Source organism: Taudactylus pleione, unplaced genomic scaffold (genome assembly GCF_031769625.1).
Source record: "Taudactylus pleione unplaced genomic scaffold, aTauple2 ptg000558l, whole genome shotgun sequence".
NCBI classification, from domain to species: domain Eukaryota; kingdom Metazoa; phylum Chordata; class Amphibia; order Anura; family Myobatrachidae; genus Taudactylus; species Taudactylus pleione.
The window spans coordinates 293,906-321,675 of record NW_028284960.1 but is presented as its reverse complement, the minus strand read 5'-3'; the positions used below and the strand labels follow the sequence as shown (position 1 = coordinate 321,675).

General features: G+C 46.3%; 1 protein-coding gene across 1 annotated transcript; it reads right to left on the bottom strand.

The window, feature by feature from the left end:
- Positions 1 to 26,985, bottom strand: GPN1 (GPN-loop GTPase 1). The gene is made up of 14 exons (XM_088452905.1): positions 26,744 to 26,985; positions 13,419 to 13,512; positions 9,670 to 9,709; positions 7,263 to 7,329; positions 7,141 to 7,178; positions 6,867 to 6,945; positions 6,694 to 6,788; positions 6,572 to 6,617; positions 5,442 to 5,588; positions 5,276 to 5,358; positions 4,995 to 5,034; positions 3,119 to 3,209; positions 2,881 to 2,988; positions 1 to 520 (listed from the first exon to the last, which is right to left on the bottom strand). The coding sequence occupies exons 1-14, from the start codon at positions 26,837 to 26,839 to the stop codon at positions 435 to 437; spliced, it is 1,110 nt and encodes a 369-aa protein (XP_088309031.1). The 5' UTR covers positions 26,840 to 26,985; the 3' UTR covers positions 1 to 434.
- Positions 26,986 to 27,770: the final 785 nt, after the last annotated feature.

Sequence of the window (27,770 nt, the reverse complement as noted above, 5' to 3'; positions counted from 1 at the left end):
TCACGTCATTTGTCCTTTATTGAAATGCAATAAAAATAAAAAATAAAGCTACAAGCCGTAACATTATAATGATGCCAGCCCAGGTTTTCTATGTATACAGCTGGAGACGTCCTGGTGCTGTCACTGTCTATAGCTGTAACCCAGAGTGACGCCGCCGTTCTGGCCAACCAACAACGCAGTAACAATTTTTTCTTCTTTTTTTTTTTTTTTTAAAGAAATAAGATCTTCATTTTACACAGCAGATAAAACGACAGATATTGGTCTTTGGTGCTGGCGCTGAGCTCACACTTCATCCACACCGAGCTGTAGCGTAACGTCGCCCTGAGGAAGCCGATGAGAATGTGTCCGCGCGGTGCTGCGCAGCTCCAGCGACTTCAGACCTCAGACACTGCAGACGAGTCCTCGCACTCACTCCGTCCTGTACGGGTCACCAGTCACTGGCCCATCTTCTCCCGATACTTGCTTTGTGTTTGCTGGAGGAAGTTCTGAAAAGCCGGTTCCTCGAGCCTGGTCTCCGCCACTGGATGGGAAGACAATAGAGGTAACACCCGATAATCAACACATCTAATGCTCAAATAGATAAACAGGACTTTATGCACAAACGTTATCTTATAGACCCCCCCTATAACGTGATCTTATTGTCCCCTCCGCCTTACCTGCACAAACATGAAAAGGACAGCGCAAAATAAGTTCTGAAATATTATCTACATATATAACCGCAGACTATATATTATACATAGAATCCAGCCACCACACACAGACAGTATTATCAGATCCAAAGTCCTATTACATGATCAAATACGTCCACAATGTATTAATAATGTATAAATCCGGCTCAGGCAGGAGCCTCCCAAATACTAGGGGATACAAAGCAGCCATGTGTTACCATACACAGTCCTATATAGATGTTGTATATAACATCCATATATAATGACTGCACAAGGGACGTTATAGATAATGTCTATATGTACATTGCCTGTAACTGGGCCAGTTGTAATAACACTCTAATACCATTTCATGTTAAGGCTCAAACACTATTCAATTATTACCAGTTACGTATATAGTGCACAAATATTCCGCTGCGCTATACAGAGAGCATTGGGCCATTCACATCGGTCCCTGCCCCAGCGGAGCTTACACTCTATGGCCCTGATTCAGAGCCAGACGCTCTGACCAGAGCGCTCGCTCTGAATCAGGGCCCTCCTCCATTAAAATGGAGCGTCCTCCTGGACGCTCGTATAGCTGTGGGTCACCACCCACAGCATATACGAGCGTGCAAAAAGATGGTCGCGATGGTCTTGACCATCGCGACCATCGGACTTGCGAGGGAAACCCTGCGGTCAAGTTTCCCAGCCACAAGCCCTGGAGTGATTTTGGCTCTATCAGAGCCAAAATCACTCCCACTGACATCACTAGTGATGTCAGTGGGGCCGGCTTCAGACGGTAGGCGTTCCCTTGGGAACGCCTACGTCTGGCAGGCACGCCCCCGGCACTCCCACCAAAGGGGGCGTGCTGTCAATCAACATCGACAGCACGCCCCCTTTGGTGCGCGAACCCGAGCGATGGAAAGCCCGTCGCTCGCCGGGTCTCGCACATGCGCAGTGGGGAACATCGACCCGCTTGCGAGCGTACTGCCACTCGCGAGTGGGTCTGAATGACCCCCTATATTCCCTAGCACATGCTCTCACACACACTAGACTACGGTATTTTATTTTATGCCAGGAGCCAAATAACCTAACCGTATATGTTTGGAGTGTGGGAGGAAACCTGAGTACCCGGAGGAAACCCACGCAAGCACAGGGAGAATATACAAACTCCACACAATTAGGGCCGTGGTGGGAATTGAACTCATGACCTCAGTGCTGTGCTACCATTACACCACCCAAAAGCCCTTCCCTAGTGCAGTCCTCCTAGCACTATCCCGTTCCCTGTTCCCACATAGAGTACAGGCTCACTGAGTACCGATGTACCTCCATGATCAATAATTACAGCTTCTACTAGTTATAGTGAGTCACCCTACCCCCATTCAGCCTGCCTTTAGCTGTATCATTGTGTTATTCTATATATTTGTGTATGGCGCTTCAAGTACCTTGTGGTGCACTATGAATAAAGTATGTAATCAGTGTGAGAGGAGTCTCACATCACTCCTCTCCTCCTGATATATAATAGGAGGAACAGGGTCCCCAGCAGCACAGAGTATAACTATCTGTGGCTTCCTGCTGCCTCCATTCCCCTCCTCACATCATGTCACTGCCCCTGTCACATGCAGCCCTGTCCTCACTGACACATCACTCATCTCCTGATATACTCTGTGCTGCTGGGGACCCTGCTCCTCCCACTATATAACTCTCAGTCTGTGGCTTCCTGCTGCCTCCATTCCTCTCCTCACATCATGTCACTGCCCCTGTCACATGCAGCCCTGTCCTCACTGACACATCACTCATCTCCTGATATACTCTGTGCTGCTGGGGACCCTGCTATAACTGGATCTGTGAGCAGTACCGTATGAACGTTTACATTACAGGGCACCTGTTACTAAATGACAATAATGTATAGTACATAATGCCTCTCTTGAACAGGACTCAGCGCCACATATATTTTGCAGAGGATGAGGCAGCCGCCATTATTACGGTAATTACTCACATCAGTCCCTCCCCAACAGGGCTTACAGTGTCACCCCCCACCTGGCACAGGTACCTTGTAACCCACTCGTGTGCTTGCAGAGTGGGAGGAGACCGAAGGAACCCACATAAACACAGGGAGAAAATACAAACTCCACACAGTCCTGATGGATATAGAACCTAAAACCCCAGCAATACTGCACACTGTGTCACCATGCTGCCCCACTAGGTAAACTAGACGACCCAAAGGACGACTCACCAGAATGATCGATATCATCCGTGTCGCTGTCCTCTGCCTCGTCCTCCTCATCCAGGTTTCCTCGGGTGAAGATCAGATGTGACGGCCCCACAGCTGCATCGTCCTCACCTGGCCGGGATAGAGACCAACTGAGGACTAAAGAGTCTGACGCTGCCCTATAGTATCATACAGCGTCTATGGGAGGAGGAGGGTGTAATACAGTATAACGAATTCCAAACCCCCAATCCCTAGTAATTACCGGCGGCCTGTCCGGGATCCAGAGACACAGACCCCATGTCCCTGTGCAGCCTGTCCATCTGCTGCTGCTGCTCCTTCCTCTTCTCCTCCTCCTGTCTCAGGGAATAACACATAGCAGGACGTGCGTTAGCCCGACGGTACTCCCCCATATATCCCTGTATTACATGCCTGCCCTGTTATCCACCCGCCATGGATCTCCCCATATCACTATCCCCCGTATGTCCCTACTCCATCCTTCCCCGCTCAGGTCCCCTCTCTATTCCAATCCCCCGTATGTCCCTACTTCATCCTTCCCCGCTCAGGTCTCCTCTCTATTCCAATCCCCCGTATGTCCCTACTCCATCCTTCCCCGCTCAGGTCCCCTCTCTATTCCAATCCCCCGTATGTCCCTACTCCATCCTTCCCCGCTCAGGTCCCCTCTCTATTCCAATCCCCCGTATGTCCCTACTCCATCCTACCCCGCTCAGGTCCCCTCTCTATTCCAATCCCCCGTATGTCCCTAACTCCATCCTTCCCCGCTCATGTTCCCTCTCTATTCCAATCCCCCGCATGTCCCTAACTCCATCCTTCCCCGCTCATGTTCCCTCTCCATTCCAATCCCCCGTATGTCCCTACTCCATCCTTCCCCGCTCATGTTCCCTCTCTATTCCAATCTCCCACATGTCCTTACTCCATCCTTCCCCGCTCATGTTCCCTCTCTATTCCAATCCCCCGTATGTCCCTATTCCATCCTTCCCCGCTCATGTTCCCTCTCTATTCCAATCTCCCGCATGTCCCTACTCCATGCTTCCCCGCTCATGTTCCCTCTCTATTCCAATCCCCCGTATGTCCCTACTGCATCCTTCCCCGCTGAGGTCCCCTCTCTATTCCAATCCCCCGTATGTCCCTACTCCATCCTTCCCCGCTCAGGTCCCTCTCTATTCCAATCCCCCGTATGTCCCTACACCATCCTTCCCCGCTCAGGTCCCCTCTCTATTCCAATCCCCCCCATGTCCCTACTCCATCCTTCCCCGCTCATGTTCCCTCTCTATTCCAATCCCCCCATGTCCCTACTCCATCCTTCCCCGCTCATATTCCCTCTCTATTCCAATCCCCCGTATGTCCCTACTCCATCCTTCCCTGCTCATGTTCCCTCTCTATTCCAATCCCCCGCATGTCCCTAACTCCATCCTTCCCCGCTCATGTTCCCTCTCTATTCCAATCCCCCGCATGTCCCTAACTCCATCCTTCCCCGCTCATGTTCCCTCTAAATTCCAATCTCCCGCATGTCCCTACTCCATCCTTCCCCGCTCGTGTTCCCTCTCTATTCCAATCCCCCCGTATGTCCCTACTCCATCCTTCCCCGCTGAGGTCCCCTCTCTATTCCAATCCCCCCCATGTCCCTACTCCATCCTTCCCCGCTCAGGTCCCCTCTATATTCCAATCCCCCGTAAGTCTCTACTCCATCCTTCCCCGCTCGTGTTCCCTCTCTATTCCAATCCCCCCGTATGTCCCTACTCCATCCTTCCCCGCTGAGGTCCCCTCTCTATTCCAATCCCCCCCATGTCCCTACTCCATCCTTCCCCGCTCAGGTCCCCTCTATATTCCAATCCACCGTGCATGTCCCTACTCCATCCTTCCCCGCTGAGGTCCCCTCTCTATTCCAATCCCCCATATGTCCCTACTCCATTCTTCCGCGCTCAGGTCCCCTCTCTATTCCAATCCCTCACATGTCCCTACTCCATCCTTCCCCGCTCATGTTCCCTCTCTATTCCTACCTCCTCTTATACAGCACAGGGGCTCTGTGTAATACACCGTCTACACACCGCAGCCATTACCCTTCTCTCTACCTCCTCTTATACAGCACAGGGGCTCTGTGTAATACACGGAATACGTACCGCAGCCTGGCGCAGACGCTCATATTCCGGTCGGTATTCTCTGCAGAGGGAAAAAATAGGACAGTTACTGTACAGCAAACAGAAGGGGGTAATAATGTAAGACAGTAATAACAGTAGTAATGGGGTCTGACTCCCGCCACCTAGTGGCCGGTACGCAGCAGCACATCACACCTGCACTGTATTCCTTATCCACAGCCTACAGATCCCTAAACTTACCTATAAATCCCAAGCATTAACGTCACCCTACGTAGGAAACGGGAAACGTGCCGCTCCTCCCTTACCTCTCATACTCTTCTGCTGCCTCCGACACCTTCACAAAGAACTCGTCCATCCCAGCCCCCGTCACTGCCGAGACCCCGACAACCTGGAGAACAACATACATGTGACTTAGGAATCCACACGGGTAAGCTACACACGCTCACACCATGTATGTTACACAGGTATTACCCGCAGGGCGTTGTAGAACTCATCCAGAACCAGGCTCATGGAGCGAGTCAGGTTACTGACATAAGACGTCTCCTGGTTCAGGGCATCCTGGAAGCTCTCAAAGTCCTGCATCCATTCCACAGCGAAGCTGTGATCGATTATATCGGTCTGAAAGAGATCGTTACAGCCTCATCCCTGCATCCATACTACAGCAGATCTGTGATCGGTTATACCTGACTGCAAGCGATGGATTGTTACTGTCTTATCCCTGCATCCATACTACAGCAGATCTGTGATCGGTTATACCTGACTGCGAGCAATGGATTGTTACCGTCTTATCCCTGCATCCATACTACAGCAGATCTGTGATCGGTTATACCTGACTGCGAGCAATGGATTGTTACCGTCTTATCCCTGCATCCATACAATAGAAGATCTGTGATCGATTATACCTGACTGCGAGCGATGGATTGTTACGGTCTTATCCCTGCATCCGTACTACAGCAGATCTGTGATCGGTTATACCTGACTGCGAGCGATGGATTGTTACTGTCTTATCCCTGCATCCATACTACAGCAGATCTGTGATTGGTTATACCTGTCTGCGAGCGATGGATTGTTAGTCTTATCCCTGCATCCGTACTACAGCAGATCTGTGATCGGTTATACCTGACTGCGAGCGATGGATTGTTACTGTCTTATCCCTGCATCCATACTACAGCAGATCTGTGATTGGTTATACCTGTCTGCGAGCGATGGATTGTTAGTCTTATCCCTGCATCCATACTACAGCAGATCTGTGATCGGTTATACCTGTCTGCGAGCGATGGATTGTTACGGTCTTATCCCTGCATCCGTACTACAGCAGATCTGTGATCGGTTATACCTGACTGCGAGCGATGGATTGTTACTGTCTTATCCCTGCATCCATACTACAGCAGATCTGTGATCGGTTATACCTGACTGCAAGCAATGGATTGTTACCGTCTTATCCCTGCATCCATACTACAGCAGATCTGTGATCGGTTATACCTGACTGCGAGCGATGGATTGTTACTGTCTTATCCCTGCATCCATACTACAGCAGATCTGTGATCGGTTATACCTGACTGCGAGCGATGGATTGTTACATTATATAGTATATAACGCACCTTGTTCATGACCACAATGAATGGCAGCTTGCTCTTATACATGATGCTGGAAGAGAAGGGAAACAATGTCAGCATGGGGGGCAGAGGGGACCAGCACAGGGCACAGCATTTCCCCTACCCACCTGCAGGCGTACAGCATGTTGGACATGAAAGTGACCGGATTGGTGCTGCGTGACGTGTCCATGACATAGACCACCACTGAGGGGAAGGAGGAAGCCTGGAAGGGAAACACATGGGTCAGGACCAGGTAGGACCCCTCCCCCACACACACCCTTCCCCCACCACAGAGACTCACCAAGGTTTCCGTAATGATGGACCCTGAGGCAGACCACGTAAAGACTTCAATCTGTCCTGGCGTGTCCATCAGTACATACCTAGGGAGAGAGGACACATGAGGTAAGTGTACAGAGCAGCAGGTAGGTGAGTGGTAAGGGGAGGAGAGGACACATGAGGTAAGTGTACAGAGCAGCAGGTAGGTGAGTGGTAAGGGGAGGAGAGGACACATGAGGTAAGTGTACAGAGCAGCAGGTAGGTGAGTGGTAAGGGGAGAGGGGGGCTGTAATACTCACTGACACTTCTCCTGACTCTTCTCTATGAACTTGACCACCTGTAGGAAGAGCCGGATACATAAACCGCACATAGAACACGCACTACACGCATTGTGCTGTGGTCACCAGCACTAGGGACTTACCTGATCAAAGCGTGTAGCAAACAGGTTGAGCGCAGTGACAATTCCCCCGTTGGGCCCCAGCCCATATCTGAGGAACCGGCTCAGGCGGCACAAACTGAACACAAGAGCCGACATGTGCGGATGACAGGCGGGGAGGTAACCGCTGCCTGTCGCTCTGAGGCGGACTGCAGACACCGGCTACTAATGTTCCCCGATATACAGTACCACAGACTACTGGTATAACAGAAAAGTAAGTGGGGGCCCCCCTCTTCCTCCCGGCACCACCGCCGAAGGCCCCCCCCCTCTTCCTCCCGGGACCACCTGTGTAGGAACACATTCCCCCCTCCCTCGCCTGTGTAGGAACACATTCCCCCCTCCCTCGCCTGTGTAGGAACACATTCCCCCCTCCCTCGCCTGTGTAGGAACACATTCCCCCCTCCCTCGCCTGTGTAGGAACACATTCCCCCCTCCCTCGCCTGTGTAGGAACACATTCCCCCCTCCCTCGCCTGTGTAGGAACACATTCCCCCCTCCCTCGCCTGTGTAGGAACACATTCCCCCCTCCCTCGCCTGTGTAGGAACACATTCCCCCCTCCCTCGCCTGTGTAGGAACACATTCCCCCCTCCCTCGCCTGTGTAGGAACACATTCCCCCCTCCCTCGCCTGTGTAGGAACACATTCCCCCCTCCCTCGCCTGTGTAGGAACACATTCCCCCCTCCCTCGCCTGTGTAGGAACACATTCCCCCCTCCCTCGCCTGTGTAGGAACACATTCCCCCCTCCCTCGCCTGTGTAGGAACACATTCCCCCCTCCCTCGCCTGTGTAGGAACACATTCCCCCCTCCCTCGCCTGTGTAGGAACACATTCCCCCCTCCCTCGCCTGTGTAGGAACACATTCCCCCCTCCCTCGCCTGTGTAGGAACACATTCCCCCCTCCCTCGCCTGTGTAGGAACACATTCCCCCCTCCCTCGCCTGTGTAGGAACACATTCCCCCCTCCCTCGCCTGTGTAGGAACACATTTCCCCCTCCCTCGCCTGTGTAGGAACACATTCCCCCTCCCTCGCCTGTGTAGGAACACATTCCCCCTCCCTCGCCTGTGTAGGAACACATTCCCCCTTCCTCGCCTGTGTAGGAACACATTCCCCCCTCCCTCGCCTGTGTAGGAACACATTTCCCCCTCCCTCGCCTGTGTAGGAACACATTTCCCCCTCCCTCGCCTGTGTAGGAACACATTCCCCCTCCCTCGCCTGTGTAGGAACACATTCCCCCTCCCTCGCCTGTGTAGGAACACATTCCCCCTTCCTCGCCTGTGTAGGAACACATTCCCTAACCAGACTATACAAATAGGAGGAGCCACACCAACTGCCAGTGATGTTTGGCAGCACTTGGGGTGACATTTGGTGACTATAATCTGTGCCGCAGCCAGGATGAGACAGTCAGACCACAGGCACAGGGGGAGGAGACATTTTAGCCCTTCTAATCCTCTTAGCGGTCAAATTTTTAAAAATCCCTTCTTAGTGGGCACCTACATCATGGAAGGAATATACTCCTGACTTAAAATGTTTGCGCCCCCTGGGGTAAGGGCCTATGAAGGCGCAGCATCAGATCGTGACCACAACATGTAGGTCACCGTCTTGGACGCAGGTTATCTGACTTCGACATTTTCTGGAACGCTGTCTGTCGCCACCAGTAAGCGACTCACCGCAAGCGACATCGCAGGACAACATTGGAGATGACATAAATACGGAAATGACGTACAGCTCTGATTTAGGCCCTATAAGAAGTCTCTATATACAGAACATTATATATTACCAGCTCCAGCCATCACCTCGGTTTTATGAATTGTATTTGTGTATCCTGGATGAGCACAGGAAATGGCACCAATGTATGCTGTGTGTACAACGTAGGCTGTGTGTACAACGTAGGCTGTGTGTACAACGTAGGCTGTGTGTACAACGTAGGCTGTGTGTACAACGTAGGCTGTGTGTATAACGTATGGTTAGTAGTATAAGGATACTGTGTGTATAACGTAGGCTGTGTGTATAACGTATGGTTAGTAGTATAAGGATACTGTGTGTATAACGTAGGCTGTGTATAACGTATGGTTAGTAGTATAAGGATACTGTGTGTATAACGTATGCACTGTATATAATGTATGGTTAGTAGTATAAGGATACTGTGTGTATAACGTATGCTGTATATAATGTATGGTTAGTCAGTATAAGGATACTGTGTGTATAACGTATGCACTGTATATAATGTATGGTTAGTAGTATAAGGATACTGTGTGTATAACGTATGCACTGTATATAATGTATGGTTAGTAGTATAAGGATACTGTGTGTATAACGTATGCACTGTATATAACGTATGCTATGTGTATAATGTATGCTGTGTGTATAACGTATGGTTAGTAGTATAAGGATACTGCTTCATCACTTCCTTGTAGTTTACGGTGTCGCGGATATCTGCAGGAGACACAACAGATGTACATATTACATACACAGACATGCATGCCTTAGTACCTATATGGGTAGGGCTGGGGTGTATATGGTATGGGGGTTCAGTAAAGATAACGGCTGGGAAGGGGTGTATATGGTATTGGGGGGGGGGTCAGTACCTACAGTGGCAGGGAAGAGGTGTGTATGGTATGGGGGGGGGGGGTCAGTACCTATATTGGCAGGTGTGTATATGGTATGGGGGGTATATGTGTATATGGTATGGGGGGGGTGTCAGTACCTATACTGGCAGGTGTGTATATGGTATGGGGGGTATATGTGTATGGTATGGGGGGGTCAGTACCTATGTTGGCAGGGGTGTGTATGGTATGGGGGGGGGGGATCAGTACCTATATTGGCAGGGGTGTGCATGGTATGGGGGGGTCAGTACCTATATTGGCAGGTGTGTATATGGTATAGGGGTATATGTGTATGGTATGGGGGGGGCAGTACCTATATTGGCAGGGGTGTGTATGGTATGGGGGGTATATGTGTATATGGTATAGGGGTATATGTGTATGGTATGTGGGGGGGTCAGTACCTATACTGGCAGGTGTGTATATGGTATGGGGGGTATATGTGTATGGTATGGGGGGGTCAGTACCTTTGTTGGCAGGGGTGTGTATGGTATGGGGGGGGGGATCAGTACCTATATTGGCAGGGGTGTGTATGGTATGGGGAGGTCAGTACCTATATTGGCAGGTGTGTATATGGTATAGGGGTATGTGTGTATGGTATGGGGGGGGTCAGTACCTATATTGGCAGGGGTGTGTATGGTATGGGGGGGGGGGTCAGTACCTATATTGGCAGGGGTGTGTATGGTATGGGGGGGTCAGTACCTATATTGGCAGGTGTGTATATGGTATAGGGGTATGTGTGTATGGTATGGGGGGGTCAGTACCTATATTGGCAGGGGTGTGTATGGTATGGGGGGGGGGTCAGTACCTATATTGGCAGGTGTGTATATGGTATGGGGGGTATATGTATGGTATGGGGGGGGGGGATCAGTACCTATATTGGCAGGGGTGTGTATGGTATGGGGAGGTCAGTACCTATATTGGCAGGTGTGTATATGGTATAGGGGTATGTGTGTATGGTATGGGGGGGGGTCAGTACCTATATTGGCAGGGGTGTGTATGGTATGGGGGGGGGGGTCAGTACCTATATTGGCAGGGGTGTGTATGGTATGGGGGGGTCAGTACCTATATTGGCAGGTGTGTATATGGTATAGGGGTATGTGTGTATGGTATGGGGGGGTCAGTACCTATATTGGCAGGGGTGTGTATGGTATGGGGGGGGGGTCAGTACCTATATTGGCAGGTGTGTATATGGTATGGGGGGTATATGTATGGTATGGGGGGGTCAGTACCTATATTGGCAGGGGTGTATATGGTATGGGGGTATATGTATGGTATGGGGGGGTCAGTACCTATATTGGCAGAGGTGTATATGGTATGGGGGGTATATGTGTATATGGTATGGAGGGTATGTGTGTATATGGTATGGGGGGGGTCAGTACCTATATTGGCAGGTGTGTATAAGGTATGGGGGGTATATGTGTATGGTATGGGGGTGGTCAGTACCTATATTGGCAGCGGTGTGTATGATATGGGAGGGGCGGGGGGTCAGTACCTATATTGGCAGGTGTGTATATGGTATGGGGGGTATATGTGTATGGTATGGGGGGGGGGATCAGTACCTATATTGGCAGGGGTGTGTATTAATATGGGGGGGGTCAGTACCTATATTGGCAGGTGTGTATGATATGGGGGGGTGGGGTCAGTACCTATATTGGCAGATGTGTATAGTATATGGGTGGGGTCAGTACCTATATTGGCAGGTGTGTATAGGATATGGGGGGGGGTCAGTACCTATATTGGCAGGTGTGTATAGGATATGGGGGGGGGGGTCAGTACCTATATTGGCAGGTGTGTATAGGATATGGGGGGGGGTGGGGTCGAGTACCTATATTGTGCAGATGTGTATAGGATATGGGTGGGGTCAGTACCTATATTGGCAGATGTGTATAGGATATGGGTGGGGTCAGTACCTATATTGGCAGGTGTGTATAGGATATGGGGGGGGGGTCAGTACCTATATTGGCAGGTGTGTATAGGATATGGGAGGGGGGGGTCAGTACCTATATTGGCAGGTGTGTATAGGATATGGGGGGGGGGTCAGGTACCTATATTGGCAGATGTGTATATGATATGGGTGGGGTCAGTACCTATATTGGCAGGTGTGTATAGGATATGGGGGGGGTCAGTACCTATATTGGCAGGTGTGTATAGGATATGGGGGGGGGGTCAGTACCTATATTGGCAGGTGTGTATATGATATGGGGGTATATGTGTATATGGTATGGGGGGGTATATGTGTATGGTATGGGGGGGGGTCAGTACCTATATTGGCAGGGGTGTGTATTAATATGGGGGGGGTCAGTACTTATATTTGCAGGTGTGTATGATATGGGGGGGTGGGGGTCAGTACCTATAATGGCAGATGTGTATAGGATATGGGTGGGGTCAGTGCCTATATTGGGCAGGTGTGTATAGGATTGGGGGGGGGGGGTCAGTACCTATATTGGGCAGGTGTGTATAGGATATGGGGGGGGGTGGTCAGTACCTATATTGGCAGGTGGTGTATAGGATATGGGGGGGGGTCAGTACCTATATTGGCAGGTGTGTATAGTATATGGGGGGGTCAGTACCTATATTGGCAGGTGTGTATAGGATATGGGGGGGGGGTCAGTACCTATATTGGCAGGTGTGTATATGGTATGGGGGGTATATGTGTATGGTATGGGGGGTCAGTACCTATATTGGCATGGTGGGGGGGTCAGTACCTATATTGGCAGAGGTGTATATGGTATGGAGGGTATATGTGTATATGGTATGGGGGGGTCAGTACCTATATTGGCAGGTGTGTATAAGGTATGGGGGGGTATATGTGTATGGTATGCGGGGGGTCAGTACCTATATTGGCAGGGGTGTGTATGGTATGGGGGGGTGGGGTCAGTACCTAAATTGGCAGGTGTGTATATGATATGGGAGGGGCGGGGGGTCAGTACCTATATTGGCAGGTGTGTATATGGTATTGGGGGTATATGTGTACATGGTATGGGGGGTATATGTGTATGGTATGGAGGGGGGATCAGTACCTATATTGGCAGGGGTGTATAGGATATGGGGGGGGGGGTCAGAACCTATATTGGCAGGTGTGTATAGGATATGGGGGGGGGGGTCAGTACCTATATTGGCAGGTGTGTATAGGATATGGGGGGGGGTCAGAACCTATACTGGCAGGTGTGTATAGGATATGGGGGGGGGTCAGTACCTATATTGGCAGGTGTGTATAGGATATGGGGGGGGGGTCAGTACCTATATTGGCAGGTGTGTATAGGATATAGGGGGGGGTCAGTACCTATATTGGCAGGTGTGTATAGGATATGTGGGGGGTCAGTACCTATACTGGCAGGTGTGTATAGGATATAGGGCGGGGTCAGTACCTGTATTGGCAGGTGTGTATAGGATATGGGGGGGGTCAGTACCTATATTGGCAGGTGTGTATAGGATATAGGGGGGGGTCAGTACCTATATTGGCAGGTGTGTATAGGATATGGGGGGGGGGTCAGTACCTATATTGGCAGGTGTGTATAGGATATGGGGGGGGTCAGTACCTATATTGGCAGGGAACGGTATCTCATGCACGGCTGGATCCAGGTTGATGATGTACGGGGGGCAGAGTTTCTCGTGTAGATGGGACGTCAGTCTCTGTAGGAGAAGAGATGGGGGGTGAGAATAACATAAATCTGTAACATGTCAGGTGAGTACAATAACTACAGAAGGTGGAGTGAGGCTGCGAGGTGTAGAATCTATGAGGTGCATGTAATCTATAACGCGGCTACAGGGGGCGCACAGAATCTATGAGGTGCATGTAATCTATAACGCGGCTACAGGGGGCGCACAGAATCTATGAGGTGCATGTAATCTATAACGCGGCTACAGGGGGCGCACAGAATCTATGAGGTGTATGTAATCTATAACGCGGCTACAGGGGGCGCACAGAATATATGAGGTGTATAACGAGGCTACAGGGGGCGCACAGAGTATATGAGGTGTATAACGTGGCTACAGGAGGCGCACAGAATATATGAGGTGTATAACGAGGCTACAGGAGGCGCACAGAATATATGAGGTGTATAACGCGGCTACAGGGGGCGCACAGAATATATGAGGTGTATAACGCGGCTACAGGAGGAGCACAGAATATATGAGGTGTATAACGAGGCTACAGGGGGCGCACAGAGTATATGAGGTGTATAACGAGGCTACAGGGGGCGCACAGAGTATATGAGGTGTATAACGAGGCTACAGGGGGCGCACAGAGTATATGAGGTGTATAACGAGGCTACAGGGGGCGCACAGAATATATGAGGTGTATAACGCGGCTACAGGAGGAGCACAGAATATGAGGTGTATAACGCGGCTACAGGAGGAGCACAGAATATGAGGTGTATAACGAGGCTACAGGGGGCGCACAGAATATATGAGGTGTATAACGAGGCAACAGGAGGAGCACAGAATATATGAGGTGTATAACGAGGCTACAGGAGGAGCACAGAATATATGAGGTGTATAACGCGGCTACAGGAGGAGCACAGAATATATGAGGTGTATAACGCGGCTACAGGAGGAGCACAGAATATGAGGTGTATAACGAGGCTACAGGGGGCGCACAGAATATATGAGGTATAACGAGGCTACAGGGGGCGCACAGAATATATGAGGTGTATAACGAGGCTACAGGGGGCGCACAGAATATATGAGGTGTATAACGAGGCTACAGGGGGCGCACAGAATATATGAGGTGTATAACGAGGCTACAGGGGGAGCACAGAATATATGAGGTGTATAACGAGGTTACAGGGGGAGCACAGAATATATGAGGTGTATAACGAGGCTACAGGGGGCGCACAGTATATATGAGGTGTATAACGCGGCTACAGGGGGCGCACAGAGTATATGAGGTGTATAACGAGGCTACAGGGGGCGCACAGAATATATGAGGTATATAACGAGGCTACAGGAGGCGCACAGAATATATGAGGTGTATAACGAGGCTACAGGGGGCGCACAGAATATATGAGGTGTATAACGAGGCTACAGAATATATGAGGTGTATAACGAGGCTACAGGGGGCGCACAGAATATATGAGGTGTATAACGAGGCTACAGAGGGCGCACAGAATATATGAGGTGTATAACGAGGCTACAGGGGGCGCACAGAGTATATGAGGTGTATAACGTGGCTACAGGGGGCGCACAGAATATATGAGGTGTATAACGAGGCTACAGAATATATGAGGTGTATAACGTGGCTACAGGAGGCGCACAGAATATATGAGGTGTATAACGTGGCTACAGGAGGAGCACAGCGTATATGTGTATAACGAGGCTACAGGGGGCGCACAGAATATATGAGGTGTATAACGAGGCTACAGGGGGCGCACAGAATATATGAGGTGTATAACGAGGCTACAGGGGGCGCACAGAATATATGAGGTGTATAACGAGGCTACAGGGGGCGCACAGAGTATATGAGGTGTATAACGAGGCTACAGGGGGCGCACAGAGTATATGAGGTGTATAACGAGGCTACAGAATATATGAGGTGTATAACGTGGCTACAGGAGGCGCACAGAATATATGAGGTGTATAACGTGGCTACAGGAGGAGCACAGCGTATATGTGTATAACGAGGCTACAGGGGGCGCACAGAATATATGAGGTGCATAACGCGGCTACAGGAGGCGCACAGAGTATATGAGGTGTATAACGAGGCTACAGGAGGCGCACAGAACATATGAGGTGTATAACGAGGCTACAGGAGGCGCACAGAACATATGAGGTGTATAACGTGGCTACAGGGGGCGCACAGAATATATGAGGTGTATAACGAGGCTACAGAATATATGAGGTGTATAACGTGGCTACAGGAGGCGCACAGAATATATGAGGTGTATAACGTGGCTACAGGAGGAGCACAGCGTATATGTGTATAACGAGGCTACAGGGGGCGCACAGAATATATGAGGTGTATAACGAGGCTACAGGGGGCGCACAGAATATATGAGGTGTATAACGAGGCTACAGGGGGCGCACAGAATATATGAGGTGTATAACGAGGCTACAGGGGGCGCACAGAGTATATGAGGTGTATAACGAGGCTACAGGGGGCGCACAGAGTATATGAGGTGTATAACGAGGCTACAGAATATATGAGGTGTATAACGTGGCTACAGGAGGCGCACAGAATATATGAGGTGTATAACGTGGCTACAGGAGGAGCACAGCGTATATGTGTATAACGAGGCTACAGGGGGCGCACAGAATATATGAGGTGCATAACGCGGCTACAGGAGGCGCACAGAGTATATGAGGTGTATAACGAGGCTACAGGAGGCGCACAGAACATATGAGGTGTATAACGAGGCTACAGGAGGCGCACAGAACATATGAGGTGTATAACGAGGCTACAGGAGGCGCACAGAATATATGAGGTGTATAACGAGGCTACAGGGGGCGCACAGAATATATGAGGTGTATAACGAGGCTACAGGGGGCGCACAGAATATATGAGGTGTATAACGTGGCTACAGGAGGCGCACAGAATATATGAGGTGTATAACGTGGCTACAGGAGGAGCACAGCGTATATGTGTAAAACGAGGCTACAGGGGGCGCACAGAATATATGAGGTGTATAACGCGGCTACAGGAGGCGCACAGAGTATATGAGGTGTATAACGTGGCTACAGGAGGAGCACAGCGTATATGTGTATAACGAGGCTACAGGGGGCGCACAGAATATATGAGGTGTATAACGCAGCTACAGGAGGCGCACAGAGTATATGAGGTGTATAACGAGGCTACAGGGGGCGCACAGAATATATGAGGTGTATAACGCGGCTACAGGGGGCGCACAGAATATATGAGGTGTATAACGCGGCTACAGGGGGTGCACATAATATATGAGGTGTATAACGAGGCTACAGGGGGCGCACAGAATATATGGAGGTGAATAACGTGGCTACAGGGGGCGCACAGAATATATGAGGTGTATAACGAGGCTACAGGGGGCGCACAGAATATATGAGGTGTATATGATATAGAACAGGACTGGCCCAACCTGTGGCTCTCCAGCTCTTGTCCCAGCATACCCTCCCACCAATCAGCTAGTAAAGCATGCTGGTACTTGTAGTTTCACAACAGCCAAAGATTAGGATGGCCAGGCCTGATATAGAATGAGGCTACATGAGGTGTATAGAATGTATGAGGAGGGGCACACAATACACATCACAGCGAATACCTGAGGGGGTAGGTGTACGTTATCTCTGGAGGAGAGAGATGAAGTGCCAATAGCCATGGAACAGCAGCATGTGAAGGTAATGGTAGGTGGCATCATTGTACTGTGACATCTAGGAAATGCCTAGACCTGCATCAGTTGTAATCTGACATCTTGTGAGTCACTGGGAACGGGGCATGACAGTGGGTGTCTGACGGATGGGACATTCCATTTCCGATTTTCTACAGACATCCAACATCCCTCGATCTATGGTGTGACATGGAGGCATTACCACCCACCGTGGACAGCGCAGTGCCCGACCACAGGTGCTTAATGGTCATGACCACCAGCATCTGGTCAGAATTGTCCGGGGTAACAGACCAGCGACACTCAGTGCAGGGGGCGCCAGAGGCGTATCCGGCAGGTCAGTGTGCAGGGGGCGCCAGAGGCGTATCCGGCAGGTCAGTGTGCAGGGGGCGCCAGAGGCGTATCCGGCAGGTCAGTGTGCAGGGGGCGCCAGAGGCGTATCCGGCAGGTCAGTGTGCAGGGGGCGCCAGAGGCGTATCCGGCAGGTCAGTGTGCAGGGGGCGCCAGAGGCGTATCCGGCAGGTCAGTGTGCAGGGGGCGCCAGAGGCGTATCCGGCAGGTCAGTGTGCAGGGGGCGCCAGAGGCGTATCCGGCAGGTCAGTGTGCAGGGGGCGCCAGAGGCGTATCCGGCAGGTCAGTGTGCAGGGGGCGCCAGAGGCGTATCCGGCAGGTCAGTGTGCAGGGGGCGCCAGAGGCGTATCCGGCAGGTCAGTGTGCAGGGGGCGCCAGAGGCGTATCCGGCAGGTCAGTGTGCAGGGGGCGCCAGACGCGTATCCGGCAGGTCAGTGCAGGGGGTACCAGACGCGTATGAATGGATGACGGGAGCCATTCACCGGCATTGACTGCTACACAGCAGTTTTCCCCACCCGCGGGTGGGGACGGCACTCGCAGACTTTCAGCGGGGAGCCACGCCGGAGGGTGCTTTTTGCTCTTTAGAAATAGAGCAGGGTGCGGCGCCCCGCTAAAACAACCTAGTGGGAACGCCAGTCTTCCATTCACTTGTGGAATAGATGACACATTGAGTTAATGCATGATAACAGGCATTTATCCGATGACTATGGCACTTCAGTGTAGGCGGCGGCTAGGAGACGAGGCGGCGGCTAGGAGACGAGGCGGCGGCTAGGAGACGAGGCGGCGGCTAGGAGACGAGGCGGCGGCTAGGAGACGAGGCGGCGGCTAGGAGACGAGGCGGCGGCTAGGAGACGAGGCGGCGGCTAGGAGACGAGGCGGCGGCTAGGAGACGAGGTAAGCCGACCCCCCTCATGTTTTATATTTTTATATTTATACATTAGATATCTATAAACACACATGATGGTCTATTAGTACACAATACTGTGCATAGGTATTAGGCAGGTGAGGAGATAATGCTGCAGAGTAAGAATGCTGTCACACATAGACGTGTTACACTTTATTTTTATCAATTAACAAAATGCAAAGTGAATTAACAGAAGAGAAATGTAAATCAAATCCATATTTGCTGTGACCACACTTTGCCTTCAGAACAGCATCAGTTCTCCTGGGTACACTTGCACACAGTCAGGGATTTTGTTGTAGGATTATAGTCAGGTGTATGAATAACCATCATACCAAACAGGTGACAGTGATCATCATTTTCATATGTAGGATGTAACACAGTCAATAACGGATACAGAAACAGCTGTGTAGGAGGCTTAAAACTGGGTGAGGAACAGCCAATCCCTGCTACAAAGGTGAGGTTGTGGCAGCCAGTCTCATGTCACAGGTCATACACTATGGCAAGTCTGACACGAGGGGGTATATCATCTATAATACACGGGATGGGATAGAGATATATACACACACATATATATACACACACACACACACACACACATATACACACAGGTTGAGTCTCCCATATCCAAATATTCCGAAATACGGAATTATTTTGGCATGACTCAGATAATGAAACCCATTCCCAAGATATCTCATTATGGTATGCAAATATTCCAAAATACGGAATATTCCGTTATCCAAAACACCCCTGCTCCCAAGCATTTTGGATATGGGAGACTCAACGTGCGTGTGTGTGTGTGTGTATAGTGTTCACTTTAGCTCCGGCGCGAGGCAGGGCGCCGGAGCTAAAGAGGGCACTTTTGCGCGCACGACCGAGAAGGGGGTATGGTCATTGAAAAGGGGGCGTGTCTATGACACGCGTCCCCTTTTCGTCACTCTTGGGGGCGTGCCCGGCACTTACGGACACACCGGGCAGCCCCCAAGCCCTGTAGACAGGGAGAATAGATGCCGGGCACATGCGCCCGGTGTCTATTCTCCGGCGGTGACCGGGTCACCGCACGTATCTTCACCTGCGGGACACTGCGACCCGCGGGTGAAGACGGCTCCCGCAGGCTGTTAGGGCAGGGCGATTTTTGCCTTCCAGAAGTAGGGCAGGGCGCCGCGCCCCGCTAAAACAGCCTAGCGGGGAATGCGATAGAGATATAGAGATAGATATATATATATATATATATATATATATATATATATATATATATATATATATATAAACATTTCCACAAATGGGTAGCACTCCCTCAATATAAAACATCAGCGGCGGATGACCTCCTTAGTAACCTAATGATTCGGGTACAATATGTAACCTGTAGATAGGCGGCACTCCGATCAATAAGAAACTCCACACACGGCTGGTACAATCGATTATACCAGCCGTGTGTGGTGTCTCTCATTGATCGGAGCGCCGCCTATCTACAGGAGAGAGATATCTATCTATCTATCTATATATATATATATATATAAACCATTGAATGAGAAGGTGTCTATTTAAATTATTTTCAACATAGATTAATACTGAAGACATCAAAACTATGAAGGATCACATATATGGAATTATGTTGTAAACAAAAAGGTGCTAAATCAAATATGTTTTATATATTAGATTCCTCAGAGTAGCCGCCTTTTGCTTGGATGACAGCTTGGCACACTCTTGGCATTCTCTCATCCAGCTACATAAGGTATCACCTGGAATGGTGTTGAAGTACCAGGTGTGCCCTGTCAGGAGTCACCCTGTGGAATTACTGCTTTCTTAGGCCAGTACTCAATTTGAGGCAAAAAGTCCAGACTCTTCGCCTGTTTTCCAAGCGGAAAAGTATCGCGCGCGCGTGCCCGCTATTCCCCGTATTTTATTCCAAAGTAGGCGGAAACGGGTACAGGCGAAACTTGGATCCACGAAAAAATACGAGAATTTTTGGGAAATAATTGTAGGACCCCCATAAAGATGTCCAGACATGGGGGATCACTATGGCTGCCCCTGTTTTTACCTGCAGAAGAAAGTCGGGTTTTTAAATAGCCGCGGCAGGTGCTTTTTCCCCCCCGACATTGAAGAAGTGATGCAGAAGAGCACTTAGCTTTTTTTTTTTTCTGTTTTAATAAGTGGTCCCATCAAATTTGGGGTACTTGAAAACGGGTACTAGCATATTGTTACGTCCCTAAACTAATTTTTTTTTAAATTCTGCAAAAATGCACCAGCGCTAATAGCCTATTCTATAAAACACCTGCCGCATACTTACAGAACACACCTGAACCTATTTCCCTATTTTTAAACACTGTTCCCCCTTTTTTTTTACCCAAAAAAAATTTAACACCTATTTTTGGGGGTCCTGAGGGTATTTAAATTTTTTTTTTTTTTTACATAGTTTATCTTAAGGAGACTTAATAAAGGCTGCAGGCTATTTTTTTTTTAACCCTACACCAGAAAAACCCCAATTCTGCATTTTTTTTTCACCTTCTAAAGGCAGGCGAAAAATTATCCACCGGCATAAAGTCAACGTAATTGAATACGGGGATATTTGAAATAAGCGAAAATGACATCATCCGACATTTCACCTCAAATTGAATACGGGCATTAACCACTTAACTGACGAATTCTTTTTCCAAAAACCGCTCCAAAATTGTCGGTTTCTTTTATGATTGAATTAGGTCACGAACATAATTTGAAACTTATCCATCACTATTTTATTTGAAAATTTTATTTTTTCTTTAAAACCCAGTATACCATAAAAATAGCACTTTTTATGTTATACTGTAGCCATTGACAGCTGTACCATTGAAGGCTCAACCATCGTTAGAAGCCATCAATTGTTTAGCGATTGGGCAAGATCTGTCTAGACCACAATTATCAATGTTTCCTAAACATCGATTGATGGCTACCATCGATGGTGCAACATTGATGGCCACCAACAATGGAAAACCACTTGTTTTCCGTCAGACCATCGATGTTTGCGAACCATCGATGGTTGGCATCCCTAAACAGAGGCTCTGCGATATCTATTGAACATATATATATACACACACACATATATATATATATATTATATATTTTATTATGGCAAGGCCCCTTATATATGTGGACATTATGGGGGAGGGCAGCTGAGGCTGGAGGGAGTGGCCCAGATACTTAGAACAGTGGCGGCTACCAGAGCCGCCGCTGCTCTCTATACACGGCCAGTGATCACTACCGGTGCCGCAGCGGGAGGGTCTCCCACTGGCGGCCCAGACCCATAGCACAGCGCCGGCTACCAGAGCCGCCGCTGCTCTCTATACACGGCCAGTGATCACTGTGTGATCACTGCCGGAACCGCAGCAGGAGGGTCTCCCGCTGGCGGCCCGGACCCATAGCACAGCGCCGGCTACCAGAGCCGCCACTGCTGCTGATCACTGCTGTGCCGAAGCCACAGCGGGAGAGTGTCCCGCTGGCGGCCGGGCTACTCAGCAGCAGCGTCGGCGGCTACAAGAGCCGCGCTGCTGCTGCTTCTACACAGTGATCCCGGAGCCGCAGCGGAAGGGTGTTCCGCTGGCGGCTCCGAAACATAGCAGCAGCGGCGCCCACCAGAGCCGCCGCTGCTGCTTCTCACTGAAGGGGGTGGGGCCCGCCGGGCTGCCCGATCACTGCTGGCCACAGTGATCGGGATATACTGGAGCCTGCAGCCGCGCCGGGAGTGCCGCCAGATGCCCGATCACTGTGGCCAGCAGTGATCGGGACACAAAGAGTGCAGAGTTATGGAGCGTACACACGGTCAGATTTGTCAGACTTGTCAGATTTGTCAGATGAACGATTGAACGATTAAACGATCTGAACGATTTGAACGATTTTACCAAAGTTTTGAACGATTTTTGACTGCATTAAAATGAATGGAATCGTCCAAGTCTGACTGCAAACCCATCAGATATCGTTATCTGACAAACGGGAACGTGCATCGTTGATCGTCCATCGTTCAGGCATGTCAGATATGAACGATTTTCCTTCAGATATGAACGACTGAACGATTTTTAAATCGTTATCGTTCATATCTGAAGGAAAAATCTGATCGTGTGTATGCACCATTAGGGTTAGTACACAGTGGACACCACTATTTGACTACTGTTGTAATCCATATTATGGCACCAACCACTCAACTCATTAAAGAGAACCAACAGTGCATCATCAGTGCAAAATATATATACATGAGAGGTGTGTGTATATATATATATATGGGATATGCAGGCTCTGGTTCTATTCGGTTCCGTTCGGATTTTTTTACCGAATCATATTGGGTATCAGCTGTCATGAGTTTTGGATAGCCAATAAGATTCGGTAAAAAAAAACGAACGGAACCGAATAGAACCAGAGCCTGCATATTCCTAATAAATAAATAAATATATATAATATACATGAGGGGGTATATATATAAATATATATAATATACATGAGGGGGTATATATATATATATTATATTATACATGAGGGGGTATATATATATATATTATATTATACATGAGGGGGTATATATATATATATTATATTATACATGAGGGGGTATATATATATATATTATATTATACATGAGGGGGTATATATATATATTATATTATACATGAGGGGGTATATATATATATTATATTATACATGAGGGGGTATATATATATATTATATTATACATGAGGGGGTATATATATATATTATATTATACATGAGGGGGTATATATATATTATATTATACATGAGGGGGTATATATATATATATTATATTATACATGAGGGGGTATATATATATATATTATATTATACATGAGGGGGTATATATATATATATTATATTATACATGAGGGGGTATATATATATATTATATTATACATGAGGGGGTATATATATATATTATATTATACATGAGGGGGTATATATATATATATTATATTATACATGAGGGGGTATATATATATATATTATATTATACATGAGGGGGTATATATATATATTATATTATACATGAGGGGGTATATATATTATATTATACATGAGGGGGTATATATATATTATATTATACATGAGGGGGTATATATATATATATTATATTATACATGAGGGGGTATATATATATATTATATTATACATGAGGGGGTATATATATATATTATATTATACATGAGGGGGTATATATATATATTATATTATACATGAGGGGGTATATATATATATTATATTATACATGAGGGGGTATATATATATATTATATTATACATGAGGGGGTATATATATATATATTATATTATACATGAGGGGGTATATATATATATATTATATTATACATGAGGGGGTATATATATATATATATATTATATTATACATGAGGGGGTATATATATATTATATTATACATGAGGGGGTATATATATATATATTATATTATACATGAGGGGGTATATATATATATTATATTATACATGAGGGGGTATATATATTATATTATACATGAGGGGGTATATATATTATATTATACATGAGGGGGTATATATATTATATTATACATGAGGGGGTATATATATATATTATAATATACATGAGGGGGTATATATATATATTATATTATACATGAGGGGGTATATATATATATTATATTATACATGAGGGGGTATATATATATATTATATTATACATGAGGGGGTATATATATATATTATATTATACATGAGGGGGTATATATATATATATTATATTATACATGAGGGGGTATATATATATTATATTATACATGAGGGGGTATATATATATATTATATTATACATGAGGGGGTATATATATATATTATATTATACATGAGGGGGTATATATATATATTATATTATACATGAGGGGGTATATATATATATTATATTATACATGAGGGGGTATATATATATATTATATTATACATGAGGGGGTATATATATATTATATTATACATGAGGGGGTATATATATATATTATATTATACATGAGGGGGTATATATATATATTATATTATACATGAGGGGGTATATATATATATTATATTATACATGAGGGGGTATATATATATATTATACATGAGGGGGTATATATATATATTATATTATACATGAGGGGGTATATATATATATTATATTATACATGAGGGGGTATATATATATATTATACATGAGGGGGTATATATATATTATATTATACATGAGGGGGTATATATATATTATATTATACATGAGGGGGTATATATATATATATTATATTATACATGAGGGGGTATATATATATATATTATATTATACATGAGGGGGTATATATATATATATTATATTATACATGAGGGGGTATATATATATATTATATTATACATGAGGGGGTATATATATATATTATATTATACATGAGGGGGTATATATATATATATTATATTATACATGAGGGGGTATATATATATATATTATATTATACATGAGGGGGTATATATATATATTATATTATACATGAGGGGGTATATATATTATATTATACATGAGGGGGTATATATATATTATATTATACATGAGGGGGTATATATATATATATTATATTATACATGAGGGGGTATATATATATATTATATTATACATGAGGGGGTATATATATATATTATATTATACATGAGGGGGTATATATATATATTATATTATACATGAGGGGGTATATATATATATTATATTATACATGAGGGGGTATATATATATATTATATTATACATGAGGGGGTATATATATATATTATATTATACATGAGGGGGTATATATATATATATTATATTATACATGAGGGGGTATATATATATATATATTATATTATACATGAGGGGGTATATATATATATATTATATTATACATGAGGGGGTATATATATATATATATTATATTATACATGAGGGGGTATATATATATATTATATTATACATGAGGGGGTATATATATTATATTATACATGAGGGGGTATATATATTATATTATACATGAGGGGGTATATATATTATATTATACATGAGGGGGTATATATATTATATTATACATGAGGGGGTATATATATATATTATAATATACATGAGGGGGTATATATATATATTATATTATACATGAGGGGGTATATATATATATTATATTATACATGAGGGGGTATATATATATATTATATTATACATGAGGGGGTATATATATATATTATATTATACATGAGGGGGTATATATATATATATTATATTATACATGAGGGGGTATATATATATTATATTATACATGAGGGGGTATATATATATATTATATTATACATGAGGGGGTATATATATATATTATATTATACATGAGGGGGTATATATATATATTATATTATACATGAGGGGGTATATATATATATTATATTATACATGAGGGGGTATATATATATATTATACATGAGGGGGTATATATATATATTATATTATACATGAGGGGGTATATATATATATTATATTATACATGAGGGGGTATATATATATATTATATTATACATGAGGGGGTATATATATATATTATATTATACATGAGGGGGTATATATATATATTATATTATACATGAGGGGGTATATATATATATATATTATACATGAGGGGGTATATATATATATTATATTATACATGAGGGGGTATATATATATATATTATACATGAGGGGGTATATATATTATATTATACATGAGGGGGTATATATATATATTATATTATACATGAGGGGGTATATATATTATATTATACATGAGGGGGTATATATATATATATTATACATGAGGGGGTATATATATATATTATATTATACATGAGGGGGTATATATATATATTATATTATACATGAGGGGGTATATATATATTATATTATACATGAGGGGGTATATATATATATATATTATACATGAGGGGGTATATATATATATTATATTATACATGAGGGGGTATATATATATATTATACATGAGGGGGTATATATATATATTATATTATACATGAGGGGGTATATATATATATTATATTATACATGAGGGGGTATATATATATATTATATTATACATGAGGGGGTATATATATATATATTATATTATACATGAGGGGGTATATATATATATTATATTATACATGAGGGGGTATATATATTATATTATACATGAGGGGGTATATATATATATTATATTATACATGAGGGGGTATATATATATATTATATTATACATGAGGGGGTATATATATATAATGTTACAGCCGGGGAGAGGACACGCACCTGCACCAGCGTCGTCTTCCCGGAGCCGGCCATCCCCAGCACTATCATACACAGCGGGGCCCGGTTCCCGCCGCCGCCGCCTCCGCTCTCCGCCATGTCCCGCTCACTTCCAGTCCTCCACCGCTACAGCCGCTACCATAGACAGAAGCCGGAGCGTCGCTACCATAGAGCCAGAGGCCGGAGCGCCGCTATCAGCACCATGACACTGACACCAGGAAGTTGGGAATTTCCGCCTCTCACGGCCCCGCCTCTTCTGTCAATAACTTTATTTACTAAACAAAAAGCAACATAAAACACTGGAAAGTTATGAATGATCCTGTGTGTCTCTCAGAGCCTCCATGATATACACAGAGCTCTGCTCCTGTATGACTGCAGCCACCTGTCTCATCTATTACCTAGTGCTACACAGGAGCACAGCATTGTGTACCTAATGCAGGGGTCATGTCCTGTACGCCACTGTCTCTGTATCCCCCCATGTCCTGTACGCCACTGTCTCTGTATCCCCCCATGTCCTGTACGCCGCTGTCTCTGTATCCCCCATGTCCTGTACGCCGCTGTCTCTGTATCCCCCCATGTCCTGTACGCCGCTGTCTCTGTACCCTCCCATGTCCTGTACGCCGCTGTCTCTGTATCCTCCATGTCCTGTACGCCGCTGTCTCTGTATCCCCCCCCATGTCCTGTACGCCGCTGTCTCTGTATCCTCCATGTCCTGTACGCCGCTGTCTCTGTATCCCCCATGTCCTGTACGCCGCTGTCTCTGTATCCCCCCAGGTCCTGTACGCCGCTGTCTCTGTATCCCCCCATGTCCTGTACGCCGCTGTCTTTGTATCCCCCCATGTCCTGTACGCCGCTGTCTCTGTATCCCCCCATGTCCTGTACGCTGCTGTCTCTGTATCCCGCTCCCCATGTCCTGTACGCCGCTGTCTCTGTACCCCCCCATGTCCTGTACGCTGCTGTCTCTGTATCCCCCCATGTCCTGTACGCCGCTGTCTCTGTATCCTCCATGTCCTGTACGCCGCTGTCTCTG